We start from the raw sequence: 24,196 nt of genomic DNA, 5'->3' as shown, positions 1-24,196 counted from the left end.
TACTAAGGAAATCATGGCTTATGTCTTTTAAATTCATGACCCAGGGGAGGGATTGGGGTCAAAATAAGGGGGTTGCAATTGTATGGGGAATATAAAAATAAAATTTATTTTAAAAAAGTAAAAGAAAAAAATAATAAAATAAAATCCATAACCTTAAATAGAAGTCAAGTTAGGTAATGATGGGTAACAAAGAGGAGAACTGTTACTGTGGAGTTTTGATAAATGCCTTAAGAAATCTAAGGACATCAACATGATTCAAGGAATTTCAATAATTTCTGATTAGACACCCAGGAAAGTGAGATTTCGATATTCTCTTAATAAGGGTGATAAAAATAAATTATGCAAATACTTTCCAAACTTTGAAATTTTAACCCCAACTAAGTGTTGATATACATTACATGCTTCCTTTTAGAGAACATACACTTGAGAGTAGGAACAAAAAGTCTGTTTCAAGTGAGAGGGCATATTTAGAGGAATGGACATGATTACTGCTGAGGGTGGGGACATTAATAGTAATGCTTCAATATAATGGGCTTATTATGGGATGTTCTACTCAGTCTTTTACATATATCATCTCACTTAAAGTTCACAGCAGCTCCTTGAATTAGGCATTTTACAGATGAAAAAGCTGGAGTCCAGGGCCTCCCTGATGGCGCAAGGGGTTAAGCACCGCACTATGAGGCAATCCGCGCAGCCTCTGCAGCATGAGTTGGATCCCCAGCCAGCCAGGGAGCAACCTACATGGCGAAGCAGACCTCTCCTGTCTCACCCACTGCTCCCCTCAGCAGTGTATTTCAGTCAGCCTGCCTGTTCTGTTCCCCACTCTGTCTCTGGTGAATCCTCTCACCCCCACCCCCCGCATCTCTGACCAGTACCCCAGCTCTTGTATGCATAAATAAATAAATGCTTAAAAAAAAAAGCTGGATCCCAGACACACATCCACTGTGAAAAGCTAATTTTCAAAGTAAATACTGTGGTATTCTGGCTTTTTTAAACCATATGCCGCTATTATTTTTGTAATTAAAAATTGAAAATTCTAATTGAATATTTACTTGTTTTCACTATAGATTTTTTAGGAAAAACATGCTTAAGTGTCATCCCAAATATCATTTAATTATAAAATTTAAACTGCACACTTAATGCAAAATTTAGATCTAAAGATAATATTCAACATTTTTTAAAACGGTGTTTTTTTAGGGGAGGAAGAGGGACTATGGTGATGGTGCATGGATGAATTAGTGATGGGAATTTTACTGGGACTATACCTGAGAGGAGAAAGGATACCTTATACAAAAATGGACAATGATGTAAAAAAAAAAAATATATATATATATATATAAATTACTTTAAAATGGTACTTTTATTTTTTTTATTTTATTTTGTTTAAAGAAGCTATTTTTTTTTTTATAGAGGCATGTTTTATTTATTTATTTGTTTGGTTGTTTGTTTGTTTTGTTTATACATGCACTGGGTACAGTCAGAAGCGCGGGAGGGTGAGAGAATTCACCAGAGCCAGAGCGGGGAGCAGAGCAGGCAGAAGGACCGAAGTACACTGCTGAGGGGAGCAGCGGGCGGCAGGAGAGGTCTGCGCGCCATGTGGGACCCTCCTCCGGTGGCCAGGGAGCAGCCGGGGATCGAACCGGCGCCGCAGAGGCTGCGGGCAGCTTCGCAACCCAGCGCTCAACCGCTGCGCCACCGGGGAGGCCCTAAAATGGTACTTTTAATAATAGGCACAAGCTTTTATTTTACTTATTTTTTATCCCTTATATTCCCTCTTCTTTTCTCCCTCCCTCCACCTTCTTAACCTCAGAATCCTCATGGTGTTTATCAACATCCACTAGATTTTTAAGTATTTTACTTTATCAAATCATCTGCTATGAAAATGTCCAGCACTAGTTTTTGTTATTTTGATATGCTATACATAATTTCCTCAAACTACCTGCATTTTGCAGGAATGGGATGCATTTATTTTTTTTTTTATGACTGAAAAATATTCCAGCGTGGATATTTTCGATAGATATTATGTATAATATAGTTTGCAAATTGTGATAGTTTCACTTCTTTTCTGATTTGGAGTCCTTTATTTCCTGTTTTAGTCTGACAGCTTTTTCTAAAACCTCTAACGCTAAGTTAGACAGAAGTGGTAAGAATGGGCATCCTTGTCTTGTGTGTGATCTTTTTTTTTATTTTTTTTTTTATAGAGGCATGTTTTATTTATTTATTTATTTATTTGTTTGTTTTGTTTATACATGCACTGGGCACAGTCAGAAGTGCGGGAGGGTGAGAGAATTCACCAGAGCCAGAGCGGGGAGCAGAGCAGGCAGAAGGACCGAAGTACACTGCTGAGGGGAGCAGCGGGCGGCAGGAGAGGTCTGCACACCATGTGGGACCCTCCTCTGGTGGCCGAGGAGCAGCCTGGGATCGAACCCGCGCCGCAGAGGCCGTGGGCAGCTTCGCAACCCAGCGCTCAACCGCTGCGCCACCTTGGAGGCCCTTGTGTGTGATCTTAAGGGGAAATCTTTCAATCACTGAGTTGGTTGTTGGTTTGTAATGTATGGTCTTAATTATTTTGAGGCATGTTCCTTCTGTTCCCTTTTTTTGAGTTTTCATCTTAAATGTGTGCTGAATCTTATAAATTCTTGCTCTGAACCTATTGATATTATCATGTGCTTTTAATCTTTTGTTGCTATGCTGTATCATATTGCTTGATATACATATATCGGGTACTGTTGCTGTCCTGGGATTAATCCCACTTCATTATGATACATTATCTTCATGATATATTGTTAAATTCATTTGCTAGTATTTTGCTGAAAACTTTTGCATCAATGGTCATACATTTCCTGGACAATATTTATGTGATTTCTGTGCCAGGGCAGGGCAATATGGACATTATAAAGCCTATTAGGGTTTTTGCATGCTTCTTCTATGTTTGAAAGCAATTTGAAAAAGATAGGCATTAGTTTTTCTTTAAAGACTTGATAACATTCAGCTGTAAAGCTACCTGGTCCTGGTCTTTTATTTGGGGCAAGATTTCTCATTGCTGTTTTAATTTCCATACTTGTAATTTCCATGTTCAACTCATCTGTTTCTTCATGGATTAGTCTTGATAAACTATATTGACCTAGAAATTGGTCCATTTCTTTATGTTATTGAATTTGTTGCTATAAAGTTGTTAATAGTAATCTCACTATATTTTATATTAATGTGCTATCTATTGAGATTTCACCTCTCATATTTTTTATTCTGTTTATTAATGTTTACTCTCTTCTATGTTAACATAGATAGGGGTTTATCTATTTTGTTTAACTTCTTGAAGAATCAGTTTCATTGATCTTTTTATAATCTTTCTATTTTATTTATTTCTGCCCTTATTTTTTGTTTTCTTCCTTCTAATAAATTTAGGTTTGTTCTCTTTTATTTCCAAAACTTTAGGTGTGGTATTAGGTCATTTATTTAAAAGTAAAACAAAGACCACAAGCCTGACATAATCATTTAGACACAAAAGAACGTGCAAGCTGCACAGCTTTCTGGGAGGCAGGAGAACTGCAGATGCCGCTATTGGTTTATTTTATTTCTAGAGCTTATTTGAAGCAGCAGATGTTACCTTATTATCGAAAGAAGGGAGTCAGCTTCCTTCAGGTCAGATCTGGCTTCCCGTGAATTAAAGAAATGTAACATTGACCCCATTTGGATGATAGTGAAAACTGGACAAATGCAGTATTTTCTCTTACTGGGTGCTGGCAGCATTTTAATTATGTTGAAAATCTGTGATTCTCTAAAGTGTGGGATAGAAAAACTGGAAGGTTTTCACAAGCATACACGTCAAATACATAATCTTTCTGATCAGACCCAATGCATGACAAAAGGACAACAATGATAAGCGCCAAGCAGGGGGTGTCAGGTGGAGCAACACCTATGGGGTCTTGTAACAGGGTAGTCCCCAGAAAAGGGGGAGGTTCCAGGTTCTCTGCACCACCCAAATGGAGGGTGAAGCTGAGCAGGAAGAGAAGAAGCTGCAGAGGAGACTGAGAAGGAAGGAAGCATGCCCCTCCCCCTGTAACAGTCTGAGTGTCTTGAGGTCTTGGGGTGGGGGACACGGGGTCACTGATCCTCCTCCTGTGTTGGCAGCTGGCTGAGTCCACCCTCTGTGAAGGACCTGCCAGTGGAGGATGCTCAGGCACCCGGAGAAGGTCCATGAGGTTGTGCCAGGTCTGTGAGCAGGCTCTTGTGGAGGGCTGCGTGTGGGAGCCTCTGCCTGGGGTCTCCGTGCAGGCCTGGGACAGGGCTTGGTGTGTGTCTGCAGGGGTCTCTGTGTGGGTGTCTGCCCAGGAGGGGCCCAGACACAGGCTTCAGGGAGAAACTGGCCACAGCTGCTCTGTATCCTGTCTGCCCGGTACCCTGGGTTCAGGTCCCACATGAGGGTCACTCACAGGTGCTGGGGGCAGGCAGGCTGATCCCCCTCATGGGATGAGGAAACTCCTGGAAGGGACCCCAACTGAGGAGTCAAGCCGTGAGCTGTGCCCACTGCCCCGTGCACGTGACACTGCAGGAGAGTTCTATGTGTTTCCAGCATCTAGGAGCACAGGCGGTTAGGAAGGAACTGGACCAGTGTAGCAACAGCGCAGCATCACCCTTACCTGCGCCCATTTGGACAGATGCCTCAGGCCTGTTGTGACAGGTCCTGTCTTTCCACACTAGTCTCTGAAGCAAGCAGACTGGAAGCCCAGAGATACTTAGCATGGGATCCCAGGCCAGTCCCTCAGCCACCAATGCCTCCCCTGTTCTCTGGGAGCCATCCTTGGTGGGGAGTGAGACCCCGTAAGTCCTTCCTGAGCTCCCCAGTCCCTTTCAGACTTCTTAGAGGTCCTTTGAGAGGGATGTGAACCTTCCCTGCTTGAGCGCTTTGCTCCTCTGGGAACCTGACCTCCTTTGAGAAGCTGCAGGTGGCTCATCTGTTCTGCGCTTTGGTGATGGCCTTTGTGGGAACCCTGGGGGATCATTTAATCACTTAACCCTAATGTTTCCTTCCCTCTCTACTTGTAGCAGGCGGTAGAATGCTGGGGCTGTGTCATCCCACTGTTTCAGGGCCGCCCCGGGACACCTTGCTTCCTCACCCCACCTCCCACTCTGTTCACAGTGATGCCACACACAGGGCATAGTCTCATCCCTGATCCACTGCTCAGGAGGGTCAATCCCTCCTCTGGAGTGGGTGAACACAGAACTCAGCACCTCCCCGCACTCCCACCACACCCCTGCCTCAAACCTTCAATCACAGACTAATTATAATAAAGTAAAAATCAAAATCAACAAGCAACTATAAACCAGAGACACACTATGGGGAGTTGGGGGTGGGGAGGAGGGAGTAGGATCAAAACAAGGAGGGGTGGGAATTGTATGGGGACTATAACTAAGATAAAAATGCATACATTGTACAAAAATGAAAAATGATGTAAAAAATATATAAAATTAAAAAAAAATTAAAAATCCTCAATCATTGTCATCAGGGACAGAAGGAGGCCCCTACCAGTTGCCATCTATTCTCACAGAGAGATGGGGGTAGGAGTCTCCCAATTCTGGGCTCAGAGCCAGCACCTTGCATGCCATACAGCTGTCTCCCACACTGACTGAGGACTGAGGGGAATTTTAGCCTGTGCACACCCATCCCCTAGAACAGCACCAGTTCAGGCAGACAGAAAGCAGGAGACAACGGCTGAGTCAGCTCCTGGCCTGGGTCTTAAGAAACTCGTTCATTTTGTGAACGCCTACCTACTTTCCTCTGCTCTTTCAGTAGAGTGATATGGAATCCTAGCGTGCGCCAAGGGCCCACGGTGAGGACAGGGATGCTGCAAAGTGGTCAGTCTCCCTCCACAATGCCAACCCATTAAGTCAAAGTGGGCCCTCAGAAGAGGGAACCTGACCCCTGCCCATCCCCACAGACGGGGGCCACCACCGCTTCTCAGGGAATCAAACATGTATTTGGACAAACAAATATTGGGATGTTAAAACAACTTTACCATGCAGATGTGCTCACACGTGTAACCTCCGATGCATGCATGGTGTGCGTCTGTCCCTGGAGGAAGGTGTCCCAGTGGGAAAGCTGGGAGAAGTGTGATGTTGATGGACATAGTGCTTTGGCACTTAGGGGTGGTGGCCCGAGGCCCCAGGCACCCTGGACCTGTGCTGGCAGTGTCTGGCTGGGGGCCTGGAACCTTGGGTGGCACCTCCCTGTTTCTTCTCCACTCACTCCTGTTAGGGCAGCTGTGGCCCTGAGAGCTGCCTTGTTGAGCATAGGGGCTGTTGCTCATCCCTCTCCTTTGCTCTGATAGGAGAGAGCTTTGTTGCAGGAGAAATGCTCACCCTCTAGGCCCTGGAGTCTCTCAGAGGGAGGATGACTTTGGTGATGGGCCATTTTCTCCTCCAGGATGTGTCCAACAGTCATCATGGAGCCTGGCCTGCTTCTGGATGGTCTGAGGAGCTGGAGGGGGAGGTCACAGGCTTGTCAGTTTTCTGGGCATCTTCCAGCATTTTGTCTTTGCTGGGGAAGACCCACTGCAGAAAGTTGCTCATCATTTCCCGATGGGACTTTCTTGAGGTGCCCATCTTCTGGGGGAGATGGCAGGGCTTGCTTCTCGGGGGCTCTCTGCCCTCATCCAGAAGAGGGTGTCTCATCTCCCTGCTTCAGAAGACTGCTGTCCTTCCAACTTTACTTCTTCTTGGGACCTCTTGGGATGTGTTGCTTCATAAGTGGGTGCACACATCTGGCCCTGGCTCTGTTTCTGGTTCCATAGTCTCATGTTGCAAATGGCTAGTCTCTCCGCTGGATGAGAAGTCATTCAGGCCCCAGGGAGGTGGTGGGTCTCCAGTGGTTGCCCTCTGGAAAATGGATGATCTCTGAGAAGCCAAGACATCTGCTGCATGGAACACATCAGCCTGGTAGACTTGAAGAAGGCCATCAGTGGCACAGCCCAGAAGCAGCACAGCAGAGACATGGCCTGGAGACTGGTTCTGGGACACTGTCCACCACTGGTGTTCAACCTCCCCAAAACACAACTCTAAACATGGCTTTTTTGCATGTGCTGTAACAGAAATTTTAGGAGGTGTGGGGCTCTTCCTGGATCCCCTGCTGTGGAGGTGGGTACATAGGTGACTTCTTCAGTGACTGGATTCAAAGGTTCCTTCTACATTAGGGACCTCTTTGAGCTCTTTGTCTGGCAGTTGCTTTCTGACCTCTGCAGATTGGGGCCCTATTGTGAGGTCCACTGTTGTCACGCTCTGGTAGGAGTAAGGTGAGGTGCGACCCTCACTCTCCTCCCTTGGCTCATCTGTGGCCATTACTGAAGTTGGGCTTGCCTCTCAGCTGCCTCCCTTATCCCCTAGGACATTCTGTCTGGGCCAGTGCCTGCCTACCAAGGGCTGTTTGAAGGCCTGAGAAAGTGCCCTTCTTTCCTGTCCAATAGCAGGGGCCTCTGAGGCACCATGGCTATCACCACGTGGGGACCCTGCCTGAGCCTTCTGGGAGTCCTCACTGGCAGGTGAGGTGGCTGAGAAGCAAGTCACCGGGGTGGGGGGTGGGGATGACATTTTTATTGTCAAGCTCCCCCAAAGGCCCTCAGGGTGGGATTCCCAAGGTCTTGATTAAAGTGCCTTTTGAGCCAGTCCCCAGCACACAGGTGGCTGAGCTGGAAAAAACAGATTGCGGAAGGGGTGAGGGTCGAACTTTTTTCAACTTGAAGAGCTTGAGGAAATTAAGTATTTTGAGGGGTAAGAATCTCCTGTGCTTCACCCAAAGCCTTCTTATTAGTGCTCCCAGCAAGTTTCGAGAGAGTGGGCCAAGCACAGACAACTCCAGGGTGGTGTTCTTGTTGGGTTCCTGGTTGGTGGAGTGTAGATATTCAAGCTCCTTGCAAGCCCCAGACTGTCTGGGAATGTACAAGGCATGGCTGCTTCCCAGTCTGCAGCAATGGCCATCCAAAGGGACCTGACCTCCTGGAATCTGCCTGAACTTCCTGACGAAATAGGCTCACAGGATATTTTTTGCATACTTCTAGGAATAGGTGGTTAAGGGCTTCATTATCCTTTTTGACAATGTTCATTGGCCTGGGAGAACCCAAATCCTGGGAGATGATGGGGGTTACTTTGCTGGGGGCTTCTTGTCATTTTTATACACTGAGGCTGAAGTCCTGCTTTCTAGCTGCTTCAGCAAGAGGTGACATTGCAAGTTTTGAATTGCTGTTTGCATGAAGTATGGTGACCTATCTTGGGCCGCAAGGCTACATACTCCACAGTAACCACTCTGAGCTGGTCATGAAATTGGTAGGTTTGGGAAAGAGGGTGTGACATGGGACTGGGGTACACCCCATGACTGGGTTGCAGAAGGAGTCAAGTGTTGGGGTTGGACCACAGGGGACTGGACCAAGGGATGGGCAAGTGAAAGATCTGAATCAACTTCTGCTACTTCTTAAATTTGCATGGGTAAGACATTAGACAGTTGTCCCAACAGGACAGAGGAAAGTTCTGGGGATCCAGAGACCCTGAGAGGGGCCTTTAGAGGGAGACCCCAAGGGAGACCCCAAGGGAGCTGACTGCACTTATTCTGTAAGTGGCACCCCAAAATCTTAGGACATGGTGGCTTTCTAGCACCTAGCATCTTCTCTGGTCTGTCTTTCATGCTCCAGAATGGTGGGCCACCCAAGATATCCTCTGTGTCATCCAGCAACTTGAACATATTCCCCAAAGAATTTGGGTGACTGTCTGACCCCTCTGCCTCTTCTCTCCTCCCCAACTTTCAGCTGTACTCTCTTGTGGATTAGATATTCAGTAGCTTCCTGAGGTCAGGGTTGATAAAAATCGGGCTACCCGCCCCTACCTGTCAGTTTCTAGTGTCTGCCTAGAATAGGGCCCCTGGTGGTGGGCTAGGAAGGGGTCCTCTCTGAAACTCAGGATATGATGAGTCTGAGAGTCTCAAGGTATTTTCACCTCTGGAATCCCACCAGGACACAGATGTAAAAGGACGGGTTGAGTGTCCTAGGCCTGAGGTGGTTTAGATGGGAGACTGTGTCCAAGGGATATGGGGAGAAGAATATGGAGCAGTGCCCATTGGCAGCGACAGCAAGTCATACTGAGGAAAAGTCAGGCTGGAGCCTGGAGATGGGCGGCCAGTGGAGGCCATTGGAGATGGAGGCCAGGCCTCTGAACCAGGGGGTACTAAGGGGTGAGATGACGGAGCAGGTGGATGGAGGCAAAGGCTCTCCAGAGAAGAGACTCAGAGGCAGTCTGGTATGGCTCTGCACTAACAGAAAGTGAGGAAAACATGGGTCCTGGTGAGTGGGTGAAGGACAGAGGTAAGGAGTGGTTGGTCGGAGAAGATGACAGGGACACGGCAGTAGTAGCATCTTCCACAGATTTCCCTGGAGGCTGGTGGACTCTGGCAGGTGCTTCTTTTCACACCTCACCCAGGGGGTCGTGATCAGTAGCCCTTTTCAGGATGAATCCTTAGGTGACTGCACAAGACAGGAGGCACAAGCTACGGCCAAGAGCAGAGAGACCGGGAGGGCCAGGCAGGCCAGAAAGGGTGGGCACCCACATCCCAGACTCCCTCCAATGCCCCAGACTGACCTCACAATGCCCCTGCTCTGACAACCCCAGGTTTTAACCGTACTTTGTCCCCAGAGTTCACTGTCCCAGATTAACCCCAGAAGACTGCCACCCTGGGGTCCAACATGGACTCTGGGTGAAAGCAGGTAAAAAGGAAAGATTCTTTACCATTGCAGAAGTAAAATCAGCTTTCGAGCCTCTTCCAGCTCTCGGAGGAAATCTCTGACACCTGAAAATCAGGACACCATGTCCCATGGTAAAGGCAGGAACAGGGACCTGACAGGAAGCTGAGGACCTCTCCCTTTAGGAGAACTTTGGGGGCTTTGTCTCTAGAGTCCAAGGCCAGCTGATACCTGACACTCAAGTCAAGACTCAAGATGGGGTACCCTGTCATTACCAAAATAATTCCATCCTGAGGCCTGGTCACTGCTCTATAGGGGAGAAAAGGCAGGGGCCTCCCAGAGGAATTTGAGCAGTTAAACAACTTCTCTTCAGTTGGACCTGGAGGACCCACCTCCCAGGCTAGGCCCTGCTGATTCACTCCCACCATTATGTCCCTGTCCACAGCATATATTTCCAGGCCTGACTTGGCTTCCTGTCTGGAATCTGAGAGGTGTCATGGTTCCATCTCATCCCAAGAGCCCCCTCCCCCCATCATTCTGTGGCTGAGGGATGGGCCTTGACATCCTTGAAACTGGGAGCAGGGACTCGGGGTCAGGAGAAACACTTGGTCAGGCTGACATACAGCCGCTCACCTTTCAAAACTGGACGTATCTCTCTGCTTCTATCCCTTGCCTTCAGTTCCTTTTGATGCTGAGAGATGAGGGAAAAAAAGGGATGGGACCCATCTCTCACTGTCCTCTCTCTAGCTGCACATGGTCAGTGCACATGAACGTGACTTTCGCATTTCTTTTCCCTCTCCATATTTCTAAAGTGTTCCTTCGTGGAATATCACAAAAAGGATCTTCTGTGTCAGACCCTCATGGGTCTCTCTGCTCTACCCAAGAAACACAAATTCCCAGACCTCCAGGGGCTGAGCTCCGTCAGGTCAGGTAGGACCTGCTTCCTGGGACCAGCACTCTACTCTGTCCTGCTCAGAGGCTCCCACAGTGTCTGCACAGCACCCCATCAACCTCAGCTGAGGAGAAAGCTGGCCCCACACACCGGCCACAGCAAAGCCCCTGGGGAACAGTGCTCGGGAGGCTGGCCTCCCCCAGAAGTCACCCCTCTCAGGCACCTGTCCTTGGGCGCCATTTGGACTTTGCCCTGGAACCTCTACTGAACTGGACCCCTGGTCTGAGATCTTCAGATAGAAATCCTAGTGCCCATTCACACCCCTGCTGGTCTGACTTATCTCCATAACTGTCAGGTTCCATTCTTTCCTGAGAAAATATGATCTCTTCTCTCCCTTCCCAGAAGTCTCTCACATGACTGGGGAAAGCAGAAATAATAGACGAGAGAACCATGTTGTATTGGGTCTGGCCCAAGACCTTCTTACCTTCCTGATGTTTCTGTCTTTCCTCGGTGTTGGTAAGGATGGATCATTCTTGAAGCAGGGAAGTATCAGAAAGAAGAGCCCCAGCCCACACAGGAAGACGAATATGGTGTCCGTCACCCAGCAATTGAAGCTGCAGTCCAGCCAACAATCCAAAATGCTCTTCTGAGAAAAGAGAAAATTCTCCATGGTCTGAATCACACAACTGCTCTTGAGCAACTGAGCCCTGGGAGTGCACTTGGGAACTAAAAACCCAGGCCCTCATCACAGACTTGGTGCCTTGTCCCAAAGGCCCCCTCAGGGAAAGGGGCTGAGAGTCAGAGGAGGAGGTGAAATCCCAGCCCTTCCCTTAGCTTGCTCCACCCTTTGCTGACCCTTCAGTGCCGCCCCTCACCCTGTTAAAGTCTCCTTGGTCACTTTACTAGTAATTCCACCTGCAACTCTGTTATTTCTTGCATACTTTGCCATCTCTACTTGAGCTCCGTCAATTTTATGTCCTTGGAAAATCTGGGGTTGTTCCTGGATGGAACAAGCTCATTATAAAGCTGGGATGGTTTCTTCTTTCTCATGTCCTAGAAGGCACCAGGCTGTAGAGGGGCAGTCAGTCATAGGACTATTGACAACCTGTCTAGAATAATTTCTCTCTTCATATTGTCAGTTTATAATGGCACCTGCATGTTAGTCAGGCACTGTTATCATCAGCCTCCTCAGAGGGAACAAAAATATTAATAAACATCAAGTAGCCCAACACCATGGCTCTGAGGAATGTGGTACTGTGGCTTCGAGGCAGGGATCATGGCATTATCCTTGACTCAGTTTTGCCCACAAAAACACCTGTGAAAAAAGTATGCTCTGCACATTCCCTCTCCATTTAAGAAGAAATATAAATTCCAGGTTTATTGAAAAGTGTTTCAGAATTCCCCCATTGAAATAGAAATCCCTTCTTGTACCCTCATTGAATACAACTCAAACTGCACGGAGTTGGCAGTACACCCTAGGGACTGAGAAGTTTTTTTTCAGTTTGTCATTTGCAGACAGAGCTTTGCTCATTAACAACATCAACAATCAGTTAATGATTAAGAATAGAATGCTCTTCAGTAGCTCACCTCTCGAAATACTCTGGATATTGTTGTTTCCAAAGAGGCCAAGGTGTCTGTGGCACAGAACACATCAGCCTGACAGTCTGACAGTGGCATAGTCATTAAGGAGCATAGCAGGGACACAGCCTAGAGACTTGTTCTGGGAAACTATCAACCTATGTTGCTGAATTTTCCAAGCCACTCCTCTAAATATCACTCTTCTGCATCTGCTGCAACAGACTTTTTCGGTGGTGTGGAGCTCTTCCTGTATCCTGGATGTCTTGAAAACTTAAGGTACATATTCACAGTATGTATGTTACCTCTGACATAACAGGATTTAATTGTTACCTCCCAAGCTGCAATCTCTTTGATGTCCATGGCACTCCTATGCTCTTTGTCCTCTGCACATTGGGGCTCTAACTTGAGGCCCACTATTGCCAACTCTGGTAGGAGTCTGGTGAAGTGAGACCCTCACTTTCCTCCCTTGGCTCATATAAGGCTATTTATTGAACGTAGGCATGGTTCTCGGCTGCCTCTCTCAATCCCTAGGACATTCCATCTGTGCCAAAGACTGCCTGCAAGGGGTATGTGGTCTGAGAAAGTGGGCTTTTTTCCTGTCCACAGTAAGGCACTTGGGGAACCGTGCTTGGAGCCTGGCCTCCCACAGAGGTCACCCCTCTCAAGCACCCAGTCCTTGGGCGCCATTTCAGACTTTGCCCTGGAACTTCTACAGACTGGACCCCTGGTCTGAGATCTTCAGATAGAAATCTTAGGGCCCACTCACAGCCCTGCTTGGCCTGGCTTGTCTCCAGAATCATCAGATTCTATTCTTTCCTGAGAAAATACGATCTGTTCTCTCCCCACCCCAACTCTCTCACGTACTTGGAAATGTGGAAATAATAAGAGAGAACCCTGTTAAATTGGGTCTGGCCCAAGTGTTTCTTACCTTCCTGGAGTTTCTGTCCCTCCGAGGTGGTGGTAAGGATGGAGTACTCTGGAGGCAGGCAAGTAGCAGGAAGTAGAGTCCCCACCCACACAGGAAGATGAAGATGGTATCCGTCACCCAGCCACTGCAGCTGAAGCTCAGCCCACAAGCCACAGCGCTCTTCAGAGACAAGAGATAATTCTCCATGGTCTGAATCGCACAGCTGCTCTTGAGCAACTGAGTCCTGGGGGTGCACTTGGGGCCTAAACCCAGGCCCTCATCATAGAGCTGGGACCTTGTCACAAAGGCTCCTGAGGACAAGGGGCTGAGAGTCAGAGAAGGAGGCGAAATCCCAGCCCCTCCCTTAGTTTGCTCCACCCTCTGCTGACCCTTCTGCCCCTTACCCTATTGAGAGTCTGCGGTCACTTTACTAGTAATTCCACCTGCAACTCTGTTGTTTCCTGGATCCTTCACCATCTCTACTTGAGCTCCATCAATTTCATGCTTTTTGAAAATCTGGGGGTTTTCCCAGTTTTTTTTTTTTTATTTAATTCTCAGGGAAATGTTACTCTAGGGGGTTCTCTGACTGTAACTCCCTCTCTCCCACATAATGTACATTTCCATGCATCCACAATAACATTGAACTTAATTTTTTTAAGATCTATTTATTTATGCATACAAGAACTGGGTACAGGGCAGAGATGTGGGGGCTGAGAGGATTCACCAGAGACAGAGTAAGGAACAGAGCAGGCAGATGGACTGAAATATACTACTGAGGAGAGCAGAGGGTGAGACAGGAGAGGTCTGCTGTGCCACGTGGGTTACCTCCCTGGCTGGGGATCAAAATTGTGCTATGCTGTAGTGGCTGTGGATAGCTTCACAGTGCTGCACCTTAACCCCCTTGCACTACCAAGGAGGCCCTGAACTTAAATTTTTTAAATATGTATTTAGCTTGGGCATTTTGAAAAATTAAAAATTTTATTTCAATGAATCTCCATTATATATAGTTTGAAAGACTGACATGAGAATGAATAATTATTCAAACCCTATAAAGCTAAACACTTATGAAACAAATAGAAGTAGTTAAATGTTGAAAATACAGTTTTGGTGGGTGGCATCTTCACCTCTCCCTGCCCCTATTTAATACTGTAACCAATTCCTTGGTTGTCACATTCCGTGTGAAATCTAGCAACCAAGGTGAGCCTTTCAAATTTGTCAGTGTCATTCCTAAGCTATATTTGACTAACACACCTGTCAAGTTCTGAGCAGGGCCTTACCATCAAACTAGTCCAACATTCCTTCAAATTTGGAAACTCCCTCATGGATGGTGGGCAGGGGCAGTGCTGATGCTGTTCTCCTGTCTCAGAGCCCAACTGTTTACATCCCTGACCTCCTATCCACAGCTGGTTTCATCCTGGAGTCTGCCTGGAATCTAGGAAGCCCACCCACCTGCTAGGATTTCTCTTTCCTGCCTGAGACTGTTTTTCTGTTGCAATAGCACTGAGGCCACTTTTACAGGGAAATGTCTGGGACTTAGAGAATGTTTAGAAAATATGTATATTTTCTAAAAGTGTGCAAATAGAAAATTTGAATACAAAAGACAGGTATTGCTTTTTAAAACATTTAAAAAAAATATATAGCAAATTTCCCTACACTTTCTAATCAATGTTTATTAATCTGTTAGTATAGGTAAATTGTTGCAAGTTCAGCCTAGGTGCCATCACTGGATGGAGGAATAAAGATAAAGTGGCACACATCTAGAAAGGAATACAGTATTCCGCCATAAAGAAGAAACCCTGCCATGTATCACAATGATGGACCTTGAGGACATTATGCTAAGTGAAAAGACTTAGGCAGAAAAAGAGAAATATGTATAATCTCACGTATGTGTGGAGTAAGATTGGAGGTTGCCAGCGGTGGGTAAAAATGAGGAGATGTTGGTCAGTGGGTACAGATGTCCAGTGATGAAGTGAAAAGGTCTGGGGAATCATATGCACAGCAGGATGACTACACTCACAATCTGCACTATGTACTTGACAGTTTCCAAGATGGTAAATTTTGAAAGGTTTGAAAACACACACACACATAAACACAATAATTATGTGAGATGATGGATGTATAAACTAACTTATTTGAGCAATCATTTCACAATCTATGTATACGTTAAATCATTGTGTTGTATTCACTTGAATTTATACAATTATATCCCGATAAATGTCTCAGGTATATCTCAACGTAATTATAAATGGGTACATCTAAACAAGGTACAACTTCAATACCTGATACCTCAGGTTCTTAAAAAAAATGTACTGCCTGCAATCATATTCTTTTTCCAAATTCCTTTTGATGACAACCCTTCCTTCTCTGCTCCAAGAAGCCTCCCTATTCCCTCTTCAGCACAGACACTGACTCTCGATGTCCACCCCAGGACAAGGTACTCTGACTGACAAAGATTGGGAGGATGCAACATTAAACACTAAGGCTGATAACAAGGAAATGAGGTCTTAGGTGACATGGGCATCAGCCGCCCACATACCTGAGTGAAGCATGGTCTGAGCAGAGGAGAGAAGGAGACTAGGTACAAAGGTCAAGTCAGGAACGTGTGTCAGGTATTTTTGAGAATCAACAGGTGGTTAGTGACTGAATGGGCCTGAGAGAGAGAGAAAGATAATAGAATGATAGAAAATGAGATTTGAGGGCCTCTCTGGGGGCCCTTTATTTTTTTTTTTTAAGACATATATTCATACATACAAGAACCGGGATACAGGTCAGACATGCAGGAGGGTGACAGGATTCACCAGAGACAGAGCAGGGGACAGAACAGGCAGACTGACTGAAATACACTGCTGAGGGGAGCAGCAGGTGAGACAGGAGAGGTCTGCCACACCATGAGGGTATCTCCATGGCTGGCCGGGATCGAACCCACCCTGCAGAGGCTGTGGACAGCTTCACAGCTCTGCGTTCAACTGCCTGCGTCACCAGGGGAGGCCCTAAATAAATCTTTTAAAAAAATGAGATTTGAGATGGACCAGATCATAATGGACATTGCAGTTCATTATAAGAACTTTGCCTCTTACACCAAGGAAACTGGAAAAGCATTGGAGGATTTTGAACAGGATAAATGTGACTGAATGGGAAGCATATATTTAGGTGAAGCATGTATTTAGTTTTTGTTCCTGCTTCTTAGTACTCAGCTCCTAAAACCCATGGAATCTCCAGATTGTGAAAAATACCTGTTGTTTACTAATGAGAGGACTGGTGGCTATAGGTTCCTAGAGAAATTTAAGATAGGAACTGGCTGCAGGTGGGAACAAATACACAACTGGGTGGTTAGAATTTGCAGCTGTACTTCCTGACTTTGAAGCATGGGAAAGAAACTGGAGATCAACTTGTTCACCAAGAGTCAATGATTTATTCAGTCACCCTTAGGTAATGCCACTTTCATGAGAAACACAAACAAAAAACACAAAAACCCACCTCTATATGGATGAAGTTCAGGAACCTTCCAAGTGTTGGTGAACACATGGAGGTGTTGGGAGGCTGGTATACCTGAATAGCAACTAGAAAGTCCACGCCCCTTATTACATACCTTGCCCCTTATTACATACGTGCAGCTCTTCCCTTTGGCCGTTCCTGAGTTGCATGCATAATCTTAAACCAGGAATAGTAAGTAAGGCACTTTCCTGAGTTCTGTAATCCATTCCAGCAGTGAGCAATCTTAAGGAGGGGGTGATGGAATCCCTAACTAATAGCCAGTTAGTAAGAAGTTTGAATGGCTTGGGACTTCCAACTATGTCTGAAGTGAGGGACAGTTTTGGGTGACTGAATGCCTATACTGTGCAGCCTGCCCTAACTCTGGACAGTCAGCATCACACTTGAATTGTTGAACATCCAGTTGGTGTCAGATAATCAGACAGCTGGATGCTGATGCAGAAATGTCCATACCTTTGGTATCTGAAGTGTTAGGAAAAACAGCTCAGTTATGACACAGACAATTTTACCTTGGCTGCTAGATTCCACATGGAACTTGACAACCAAAGAATTGGTTACAGTATTAAATGGGGGCAGGAGCAGGTTAAGATGCCACCCACCAAAATTTTATTTTCAAGGTCTAACTACTTCTATTTCTTGTATAACTGTTAAGCTTTATAGGTGTTGAATAATTATTCAGTTCCATATAAGCCTTTCAAACTACGGAGACTGGAGATTGAATGAAATAAAATTTTTTACTATTTTTCTAAATGCCTAAGCTAAATCCATGTGGATGTATGGAAATGTACATAATGTGGGAGAGTGGCAGTTGCACACAGACAGCCTCCTAGTCAAATTCCATGAGAATTAAGTTATACTGTGTCTCAGGCAATAATAAGTGAACAACAGGAATGGGTTTCCTTAGCTTAATTTATGTTTATTTCTTTTGAAAGTTGAAGTAAAGAGTACAAAATGTTAGTGTCTATTTATTCTATATGGTAGGTACATACATGTGTGATATTTTCTGCATACTTAAAAATATACCTTAATTTGGGCCTCCCTGGTGGCGCAGCAGTTGAGCGCTGGGTTGCGAAGCTGCCTGCAGCCTCTGCAGCGCTGGTTCAGATCCCCAGCTGCTCCCCGGCCACCAGAGGAGGGTCCCGCATGGCGCTCAGACCTCTCCTGCTGCCTGCTGCTCCCCTCAGCCGTGTACTTCGGTCCTTCTGCCTGCTCTGCTCCCCGCTCTAGCTCTGGTGAGTTCTATCGCCCTCCCGCGCTTCTGACTGTACCCAATGCTTGTATAAATAAATAAATAAACAAACAAACAAATAATCTTAATATATATATATATATATATATACCTTAATTTTAGAAAGCACATACAAAAAAAGCAAAGATAACCCTCAATAGAAGAATCAAAATAAAATGATATCAGACACTGGATGCAAAGAGAGAGGTAGCATAAGCCCGCTGAAGTTTCGTGATTCATGTTGTGAGAGTCAACTAACTGGTGTTGTCTAATGTTAACTGACACAATACCAAGAAGTGGCAGTGTGAGTATACTCCTAAGATCTAGGTATGAATGGGACCTATAACCTATGACACTTAGCTTCTGGTCTTTAGAAATTTCTAAATGGTTTACCTCAGCTAAAAAAGGAATACCGTATAAACTACCATGTACTTTGCCAAGTTTACCTACAGGGAACCAGACACAGATCCTTCAAGAAGGAAAAACAATATACCCTGAAATGATGCTGTAGTTGAGAGAGCAAGATGGTCTTTTGATACAGGAGCAACAAAAGGCTCTGGTTGCCACTCTTCAATCAATTCTTCCTTCTCCTACAGGACACAACGGGTTCCAATACAGCACGGTGTTACTCACCGGACAGCAACTCCAGCAGCATCTAAATGGTTTGTCATAGTGGAGCCGATACAATGAGCAGACATCTAGGAATTGAATCTAGCTGTTGTGGTGAGAATAGAAACAGACTCTATGTTAGATTTTGAGCATTTGGTCCCTCTTTTATCACAATGGCTCAAGGCTCTTTTTCCACGGACTTTTGTGGGAGACCAGGAAAGTTTATGTCTGTGCTCAGGACTTTTCACTATGGGAGGAAAATATAACTGCTACTGGAGGTAAAATAAAAACTACAAGACCACAGTGAGTAGAATGACTTCAGTGAAGTGGGCCCAGTCTCTATTCTAGTCAGGTTCACACCGTATGGATGTGACTGCCATGGAAGGGCTTATGCAGAGCAGTAAGCACTGTTTCTACAAGATATCGCTTGGCCAGAATTCAGAAATAGTTGAAATACAGAAAAAACTCTCATCTGATAATTATTGCAATGGGATTCTTAAGGGAAGTTCTCATGAAAATCCACTTTATTCCCTTTACCTATTACTTCATGGAATACAAATATTGGACTATTGCAAGTTTATTATCTTTTCATGAAGCCAAAAAAAAGAAAACTGTGAAAATGTAGCCTGGATATAGGGGAGGAGTGAGGTGCCTACCGGATCTTAACAGACACAGCATCGCTGACTTAGGATGGGCCTCTCTCCATCCCTGCATTCTAATCATTGTTAAATGTTTTTGTGCAGTTTTTCCCTGAGAGGCAACATTAGGGCAGGACCAAGGACATGTTCAACTGATGCTCAAGAGAGTTTGGCAGAGTAAATTTTCCAATAGATTCCTCATTTGACTGCATGGGAGACACAGCAACACAGAGAAACCTAGAGTAGGTGTCACAGACACTGTGCACTTTCTACTATGAAGAGACATTTTAGAATCTCACTAGCCCCTGGAATTCAAGAGACCACATATCTATATAGTAATTATTAATTAATTAATAATTTATATTTAATAAAGTAATTACACAAGGTATTTATATTTAAAAAATCAGGGTGGAAGTTGGGTGGGGTGGGAAGGAGCTATGGTCAAATTTAGGGCATCCCCCTTCAGAGGTTCCAATATCCACTGGTATTTAAAAGGTCATAAGAAATCCTGCAATGCAGTATTTCTGCAATGTCCCTTTACTTGGCTCTACCCAGGTTTCCAAAACTTAACTGCCCTAAGAACAATCTGCTGCAGGTGCCCTAGGGGCCCATCTCATAACTGATATTAACACCAAGGACAGCAGTAGCCAGTCAGTGAAGCCAGGGAAGCAACTGCCACATTTCTCTGGAATTCTGCTTCTCTCCCACTTTCTCCTGTGAGTGCTCCAGGAGTAACGAGAAACCCATAATATTTGCGCCATAGTCAATGCTGCCTTGGCAGCCAAAGTTAAGAAATTTGTTTTGGAAAACGTCACTTCTAGCCCTCATCTCCGAAGCATTCTGGCACAAGGCTATAGGGGCTGGACTGTAAACAACCTGACGGACAGAAGCGATGCTGCAGTCAATCCTGCTCTCTCCTCTTTTCCAGGCTACAGTGACTAAGTGCTCCTAAAGTGAATGGAAGGAAAAGTTTCTTTTCCACCTGTCACTGTAGTGCCTCCTACTAAGACACTTTACATGTCACAGTTCCTCTCAACACTCTTCCTTCCTAATTTAGGGCCTGAGCTGGGTCCCTTACCATACAGGACACATCAAACATCCCATTAGGGGTGGGGTGGGGAGAAGGCTTTTCAACTTTGAATTTCTGTTATGAAGACCACAGGGAAAATTTTCAATTAGGCTTCAGAACAGCTGTGCTTTCCTCAGTAACTCAGGGAATCCTGCATGTGGGCTTTCAGAATCCAAGACCTGTCCATGGTTTCCCACTACCATCTCTTTGTAAGCATGCTGTTCACGTCCAGCAGCATTGGTAAAAGTCAGTAATAGGCACCCCCCCCCTTATCTCGACTGTTCGATCAGATCATTCCTGTAAGTTTTATAGAAAAGAAGCCTAATTATCCAGAGTATTAGAATTCCTTCCAAAATAACATGGTAAACGGGATCCTAAGAGTGAGTTCAAAAGAAAAGCAAAAAATGAAATCAACATTTTGAAAATCTGAACATAAAATGTAATTAATTGCAATACTGCTTCCCATGACCATGGATGAATTATGTATATGCAAACCAGTGTCAACAATTCTTAAAGACTTTTGCACATCTTACTATATTTTCTGTAATGTGGGTAAGCCACTTTAAATACTTCTTGGGGCATAGTAGAGAAATGTATTCAAAGAAATAGCAGGTCTCTTTTCTTCTGTAGTTTCTCCAAAGTATGTATTACTGCCAACAGGTATGAAATACCTTAATGAACTTACCCATGCTAGATCTTCTCAGTTGTGCATTTCCAGGACAAAGGCCATATTTAATATAACTAAAAACACTATGTGTATGTGGAAGATTCCAGATATCAAGTAACTTCAGTCAGTTGGTTAAAGAGGTGATCTACTGGACCACTTTATTATTGAAAAGTATTGTACAGATGTAATTAGAAACATAAATAAAAGTTATTTTCAAACATTAGACAGACAGTGATGATGCTTCACCAGTTTATTTTTTTTTTCATTCATTGCTCTCATTTCATTCATTTTTATACCCATTAGTTATGCCAAAGGACTGAACTTCAATTTCGCTAATGTGTAAACTGAACAAAATCCTCTCTATTTCTTACCTCCTTTACTCTCATTTAAAAATGTAAAAATGAATTTATCCAGATACAAACACAATTTATATTTTAAATTGTATTATACATTTCTCAAATTATCAAATACACAAAATGCAAAAAAATCCAGGATTACATGCAAAAAACAAAAGCAGTACCTCTTTACTAACACACACACACACATACACACACACACTCACACCTCTTTCACAAAGATTATAAGACTACAGGTTATATGGTAACAGTTCTTTGAGTATGAGGAGCTGGTCAAAATTTTCATCTATTGGGCCTCCCCTGGTGGCACAGTGGTTGAGCTCTGGGCTGCGAAGCTCCCTGCAGCCTCTGCAGCACCAGTTCGATCCCTGGCTGCCGGCGAGGGTCCCACATGGTGGGACAGACCTCTCCTGCCACACCCACTGCTCCCCTCAGCAGTGTATTTCATCAGTCTGCCTGTTCTGTTCCCCGCTCTGGCTCTGGTGAATTCTCTCACCCTCCCACGCTTCTGACTGTACCCAGTGATTTTATAAATAAATAAATAAATCTTAAAAAAATAATAATAAAAAAAGTTTTATCTATTAACAAAAAAGAGAGGTTAAGGTGATTTACCATAGTTTAAAAAAATCCAGAAAGGGGTAACAATAGAGGCCTCTCTGGTGGTGCAACGGGTTAAAAACCTCACTATGATGCAATCCACAGCCTCTGCAGCATGAGTTTGATCCCCAGCCGGCCAGGGAGCTACCCATATGGCACAGCAGACCTCTCCTGTCTCGCCCGCTGATCTCCTGAGTGGTGTTTTTCAGTCAGTCTGCCTGTTCTGTTCCCCACTGTCTCTGGTGAATCCTCTCACCCCCCACATCTCTGGCCTGTATGGGCTAACAATAAAACAATGACAAATCTGTATGTAAATATTCAAGCCAATACACCAATACCTTTAAAATTACATTTATATTTATATTAATTACATACACACATTTCTTTTCTTTTGGGTTACACCAAATGATTTCTCAAATTCTAAACATGAGGTGAATTAGGAACAACCAAAAAATCACTTTAAAATTTACTGAACCTTCCTAAATAGAATTCATTTAAAAACGAGCTCCAGTCTAAATACCCATTTGGGTATTCTCAATAATTAGATTCTAGTAGGCACACATCTCATGGCACACATACACACAAAAGTCACACTAAAAAATTGAGACGCTATCAAGTCAATTAACAAAAATCACAACTATCAGTTAGTTTCCTCCCTGGGAAATATTATATCTCTCAGAACTTTTCTCAGGTCTACTCATGGTCATTTTGAAGGACGAGAAGTTACATAATCAACTATACTCTTCAAAAAAGTAAATGATATACAAAACAAAAATATTAATTTCTAAAAGAAGAATTCACTGCCAGTAGCTCTTATCTTAGTCCCTACAACAAACCCAGTGTTGAACAGTACACACCAGGTATGTTTCCTCCACCAGCTTTCAAGAAGACCTAATACATCTAGCAATGGCAGACACCATTATCACCCCAGACAATATTCAGCAATACTAAATTCAGAAAAAAGCTATTGAATAAAGGGAAATTCATTGAAATTAAAGTTTTTCACTACACTATCCCTAACATCTAATCTGTGCTCTTCAATACCATAACCACTACTCATCACATAACTTTAAACAAAACATCTAAATTAAAGGAAATGCTGCACTTGTCTCTTTTCAAGTGTCTAATAGTCACATATGATTAGTAGTTACAGTAATGAACAGAGAAAATGCAGAAACTTCAATAAATACAGGAAAGCTCAGTCAATAGGATGAACATTCTCTAAGACTGACATTTGGTTTCATATTATTTACGTGCCTGAAATGGTCAGCTTTTCAAAAAGCTCCTAGCTACTCTTCCTATAAAAATCTCGAACAGTTGTCCTTCTACAAGTTAGAAAATGGGTCGTGCACAGAAGGATGACAATTTCAGTCCTTAAATCCTAAACCATTACCACACCTGAGAAGAGGCAAACTGCAGCGTAGTGTAACTCTTTCCCCTATTACCTCCCGCACAGACCCATGGACCAGAGTCCCTAGAAAGTCCCTGGACTGACCTGTACTGTCTATTTCTACCACCATTTTACCTTCAGCTCCAACTCTGGAGTCCGCGGATCAGGCTCCTTCCCCTGCGCCCAGACAGCACCCGGGGGCTCAGCTCCCCAGAGCTCAAACTGCCACCCTAGGTTCCGGCTCCCCCTGTCCCGCCCCCTACACTGGGCCACTGGGACCGTTGAAGGGGGGGGGGGCCCGGAGCCCCCCAGAGAAGGTCGCCAAGGGTGGGCAGAAGCCAGCCCCGCCCCAGCCTCAGCCCCAAACCCACGCAGCCCATCCCACCATCCCAGCGCCCGGGGTTTCAGCTCGGTCCCACCAGCTCACCTCGTAGAGTGCACCTACCATCCTCACCAGCATCTGTTGCTCTGCCGCCATCACGAAGTCCAGCTGGGGAGGCTTCCCCACCAAAAGCCGGGCCCGAACGTCACGTGTCACATCGTGCGCTGCGCGGCCCGGCGCACAACAGTGATGTCATGGAGTCTGGTGGGTCTGGGCAGTTGCCTACAGCAGCCTCCATGATGAGTCTGTATGCCACGTGCAGAGATGGAAGCCTGCCTGGGGCTTGGTGGGTGGGTGGTGAACTGTGAGAACTGCCCTCTGGAACTGAGAAGTGTGGAAAATGGACTCTCTGGATAGAGGGATTAATAATAATGGGCCTTGCCCTGAGCTAGAGTGTTATATTGCAGTAGCAACCATGTCCTTCTAGGTTTTGTAAGCAATCCAGGGATACATTATCAGAAGAAAATATAGAGATACATAAGTGAAAATAGCCTACTCTTAGATAGCACGTATCTGTCACGCACAGACTTTGTAAGGCTTTGCAGGTATTTGCATGTCACAGTTTGTGTGTGGAACCTTAGTGCCTTCCTGGGCACATTTTGCAAACCAAGTGTGGGTGTGTAGTTGGCTTGGATGTCCGCAGTGTAACTGGGATCATAGAGCCAACATTGT

At 45.0% G+C, this 24,196-nt stretch overlaps 1 protein-coding gene across 10 annotated transcripts; it reads right to left on the bottom strand.

Annotated features, from left to right (window-relative positions):
- Positions 1-2,472: 2,472 nt before the first annotated feature.
- LOC119230692 (uncharacterized) lies at positions 2,473-23,652 on the bottom strand. Of its 10 annotated transcripts, none has more exons than XM_054688569.1 (7): positions 23,570-23,652; positions 18,310-18,406; positions 13,118-13,407; positions 11,096-11,257; positions 10,353-10,410; positions 9,766-9,826; positions 2,473-9,503 (listed from the first exon to the last, which is right to left on the bottom strand). In XM_054688569.1, the coding sequence occupies exons 1-7, from the start codon at positions 23,618-23,620 to the stop codon at positions 9,470-9,472; spliced, it is 753 nt and encodes a 250-aa protein (XP_054544544.1). In that variant the 5' UTR covers positions 23,621-23,652; the 3' UTR covers positions 2,473-9,469. The 10 variants fall into 10 exon arrangements, with proteins under 10 accessions (XP_054544544.1, XP_037347962.1, XP_037347961.1 ...); XM_037492065.2 differs by lacking the exon at positions 18,310-18,406 and adding an exon at positions 18,450-18,531 and having other exon boundaries at positions 23,588-23,623; XM_037492064.2 differs by lacking the exon at positions 18,310-18,406 and adding an exon at positions 18,450-18,531 and having other exon boundaries at positions 23,570-23,609.
- Positions 23,653-24,196: the final 544 nt, after the last annotated feature.

This window comes from Talpa occidentalis, unplaced genomic scaffold (assembly GCF_014898055.3).
Source record: "Talpa occidentalis isolate TD23 unplaced genomic scaffold, MPIMG_talOcc4v2.1 talOcc4.7, whole genome shotgun sequence".
NCBI classification, from domain to species: Eukaryota; Metazoa; Chordata; class Mammalia; order Eulipotyphla; family Talpidae; genus Talpa; species Talpa occidentalis.
Note: the sequence above shows the minus strand (reverse complement) of the source record. Positions and strands in the feature narration are given on the sequence as shown.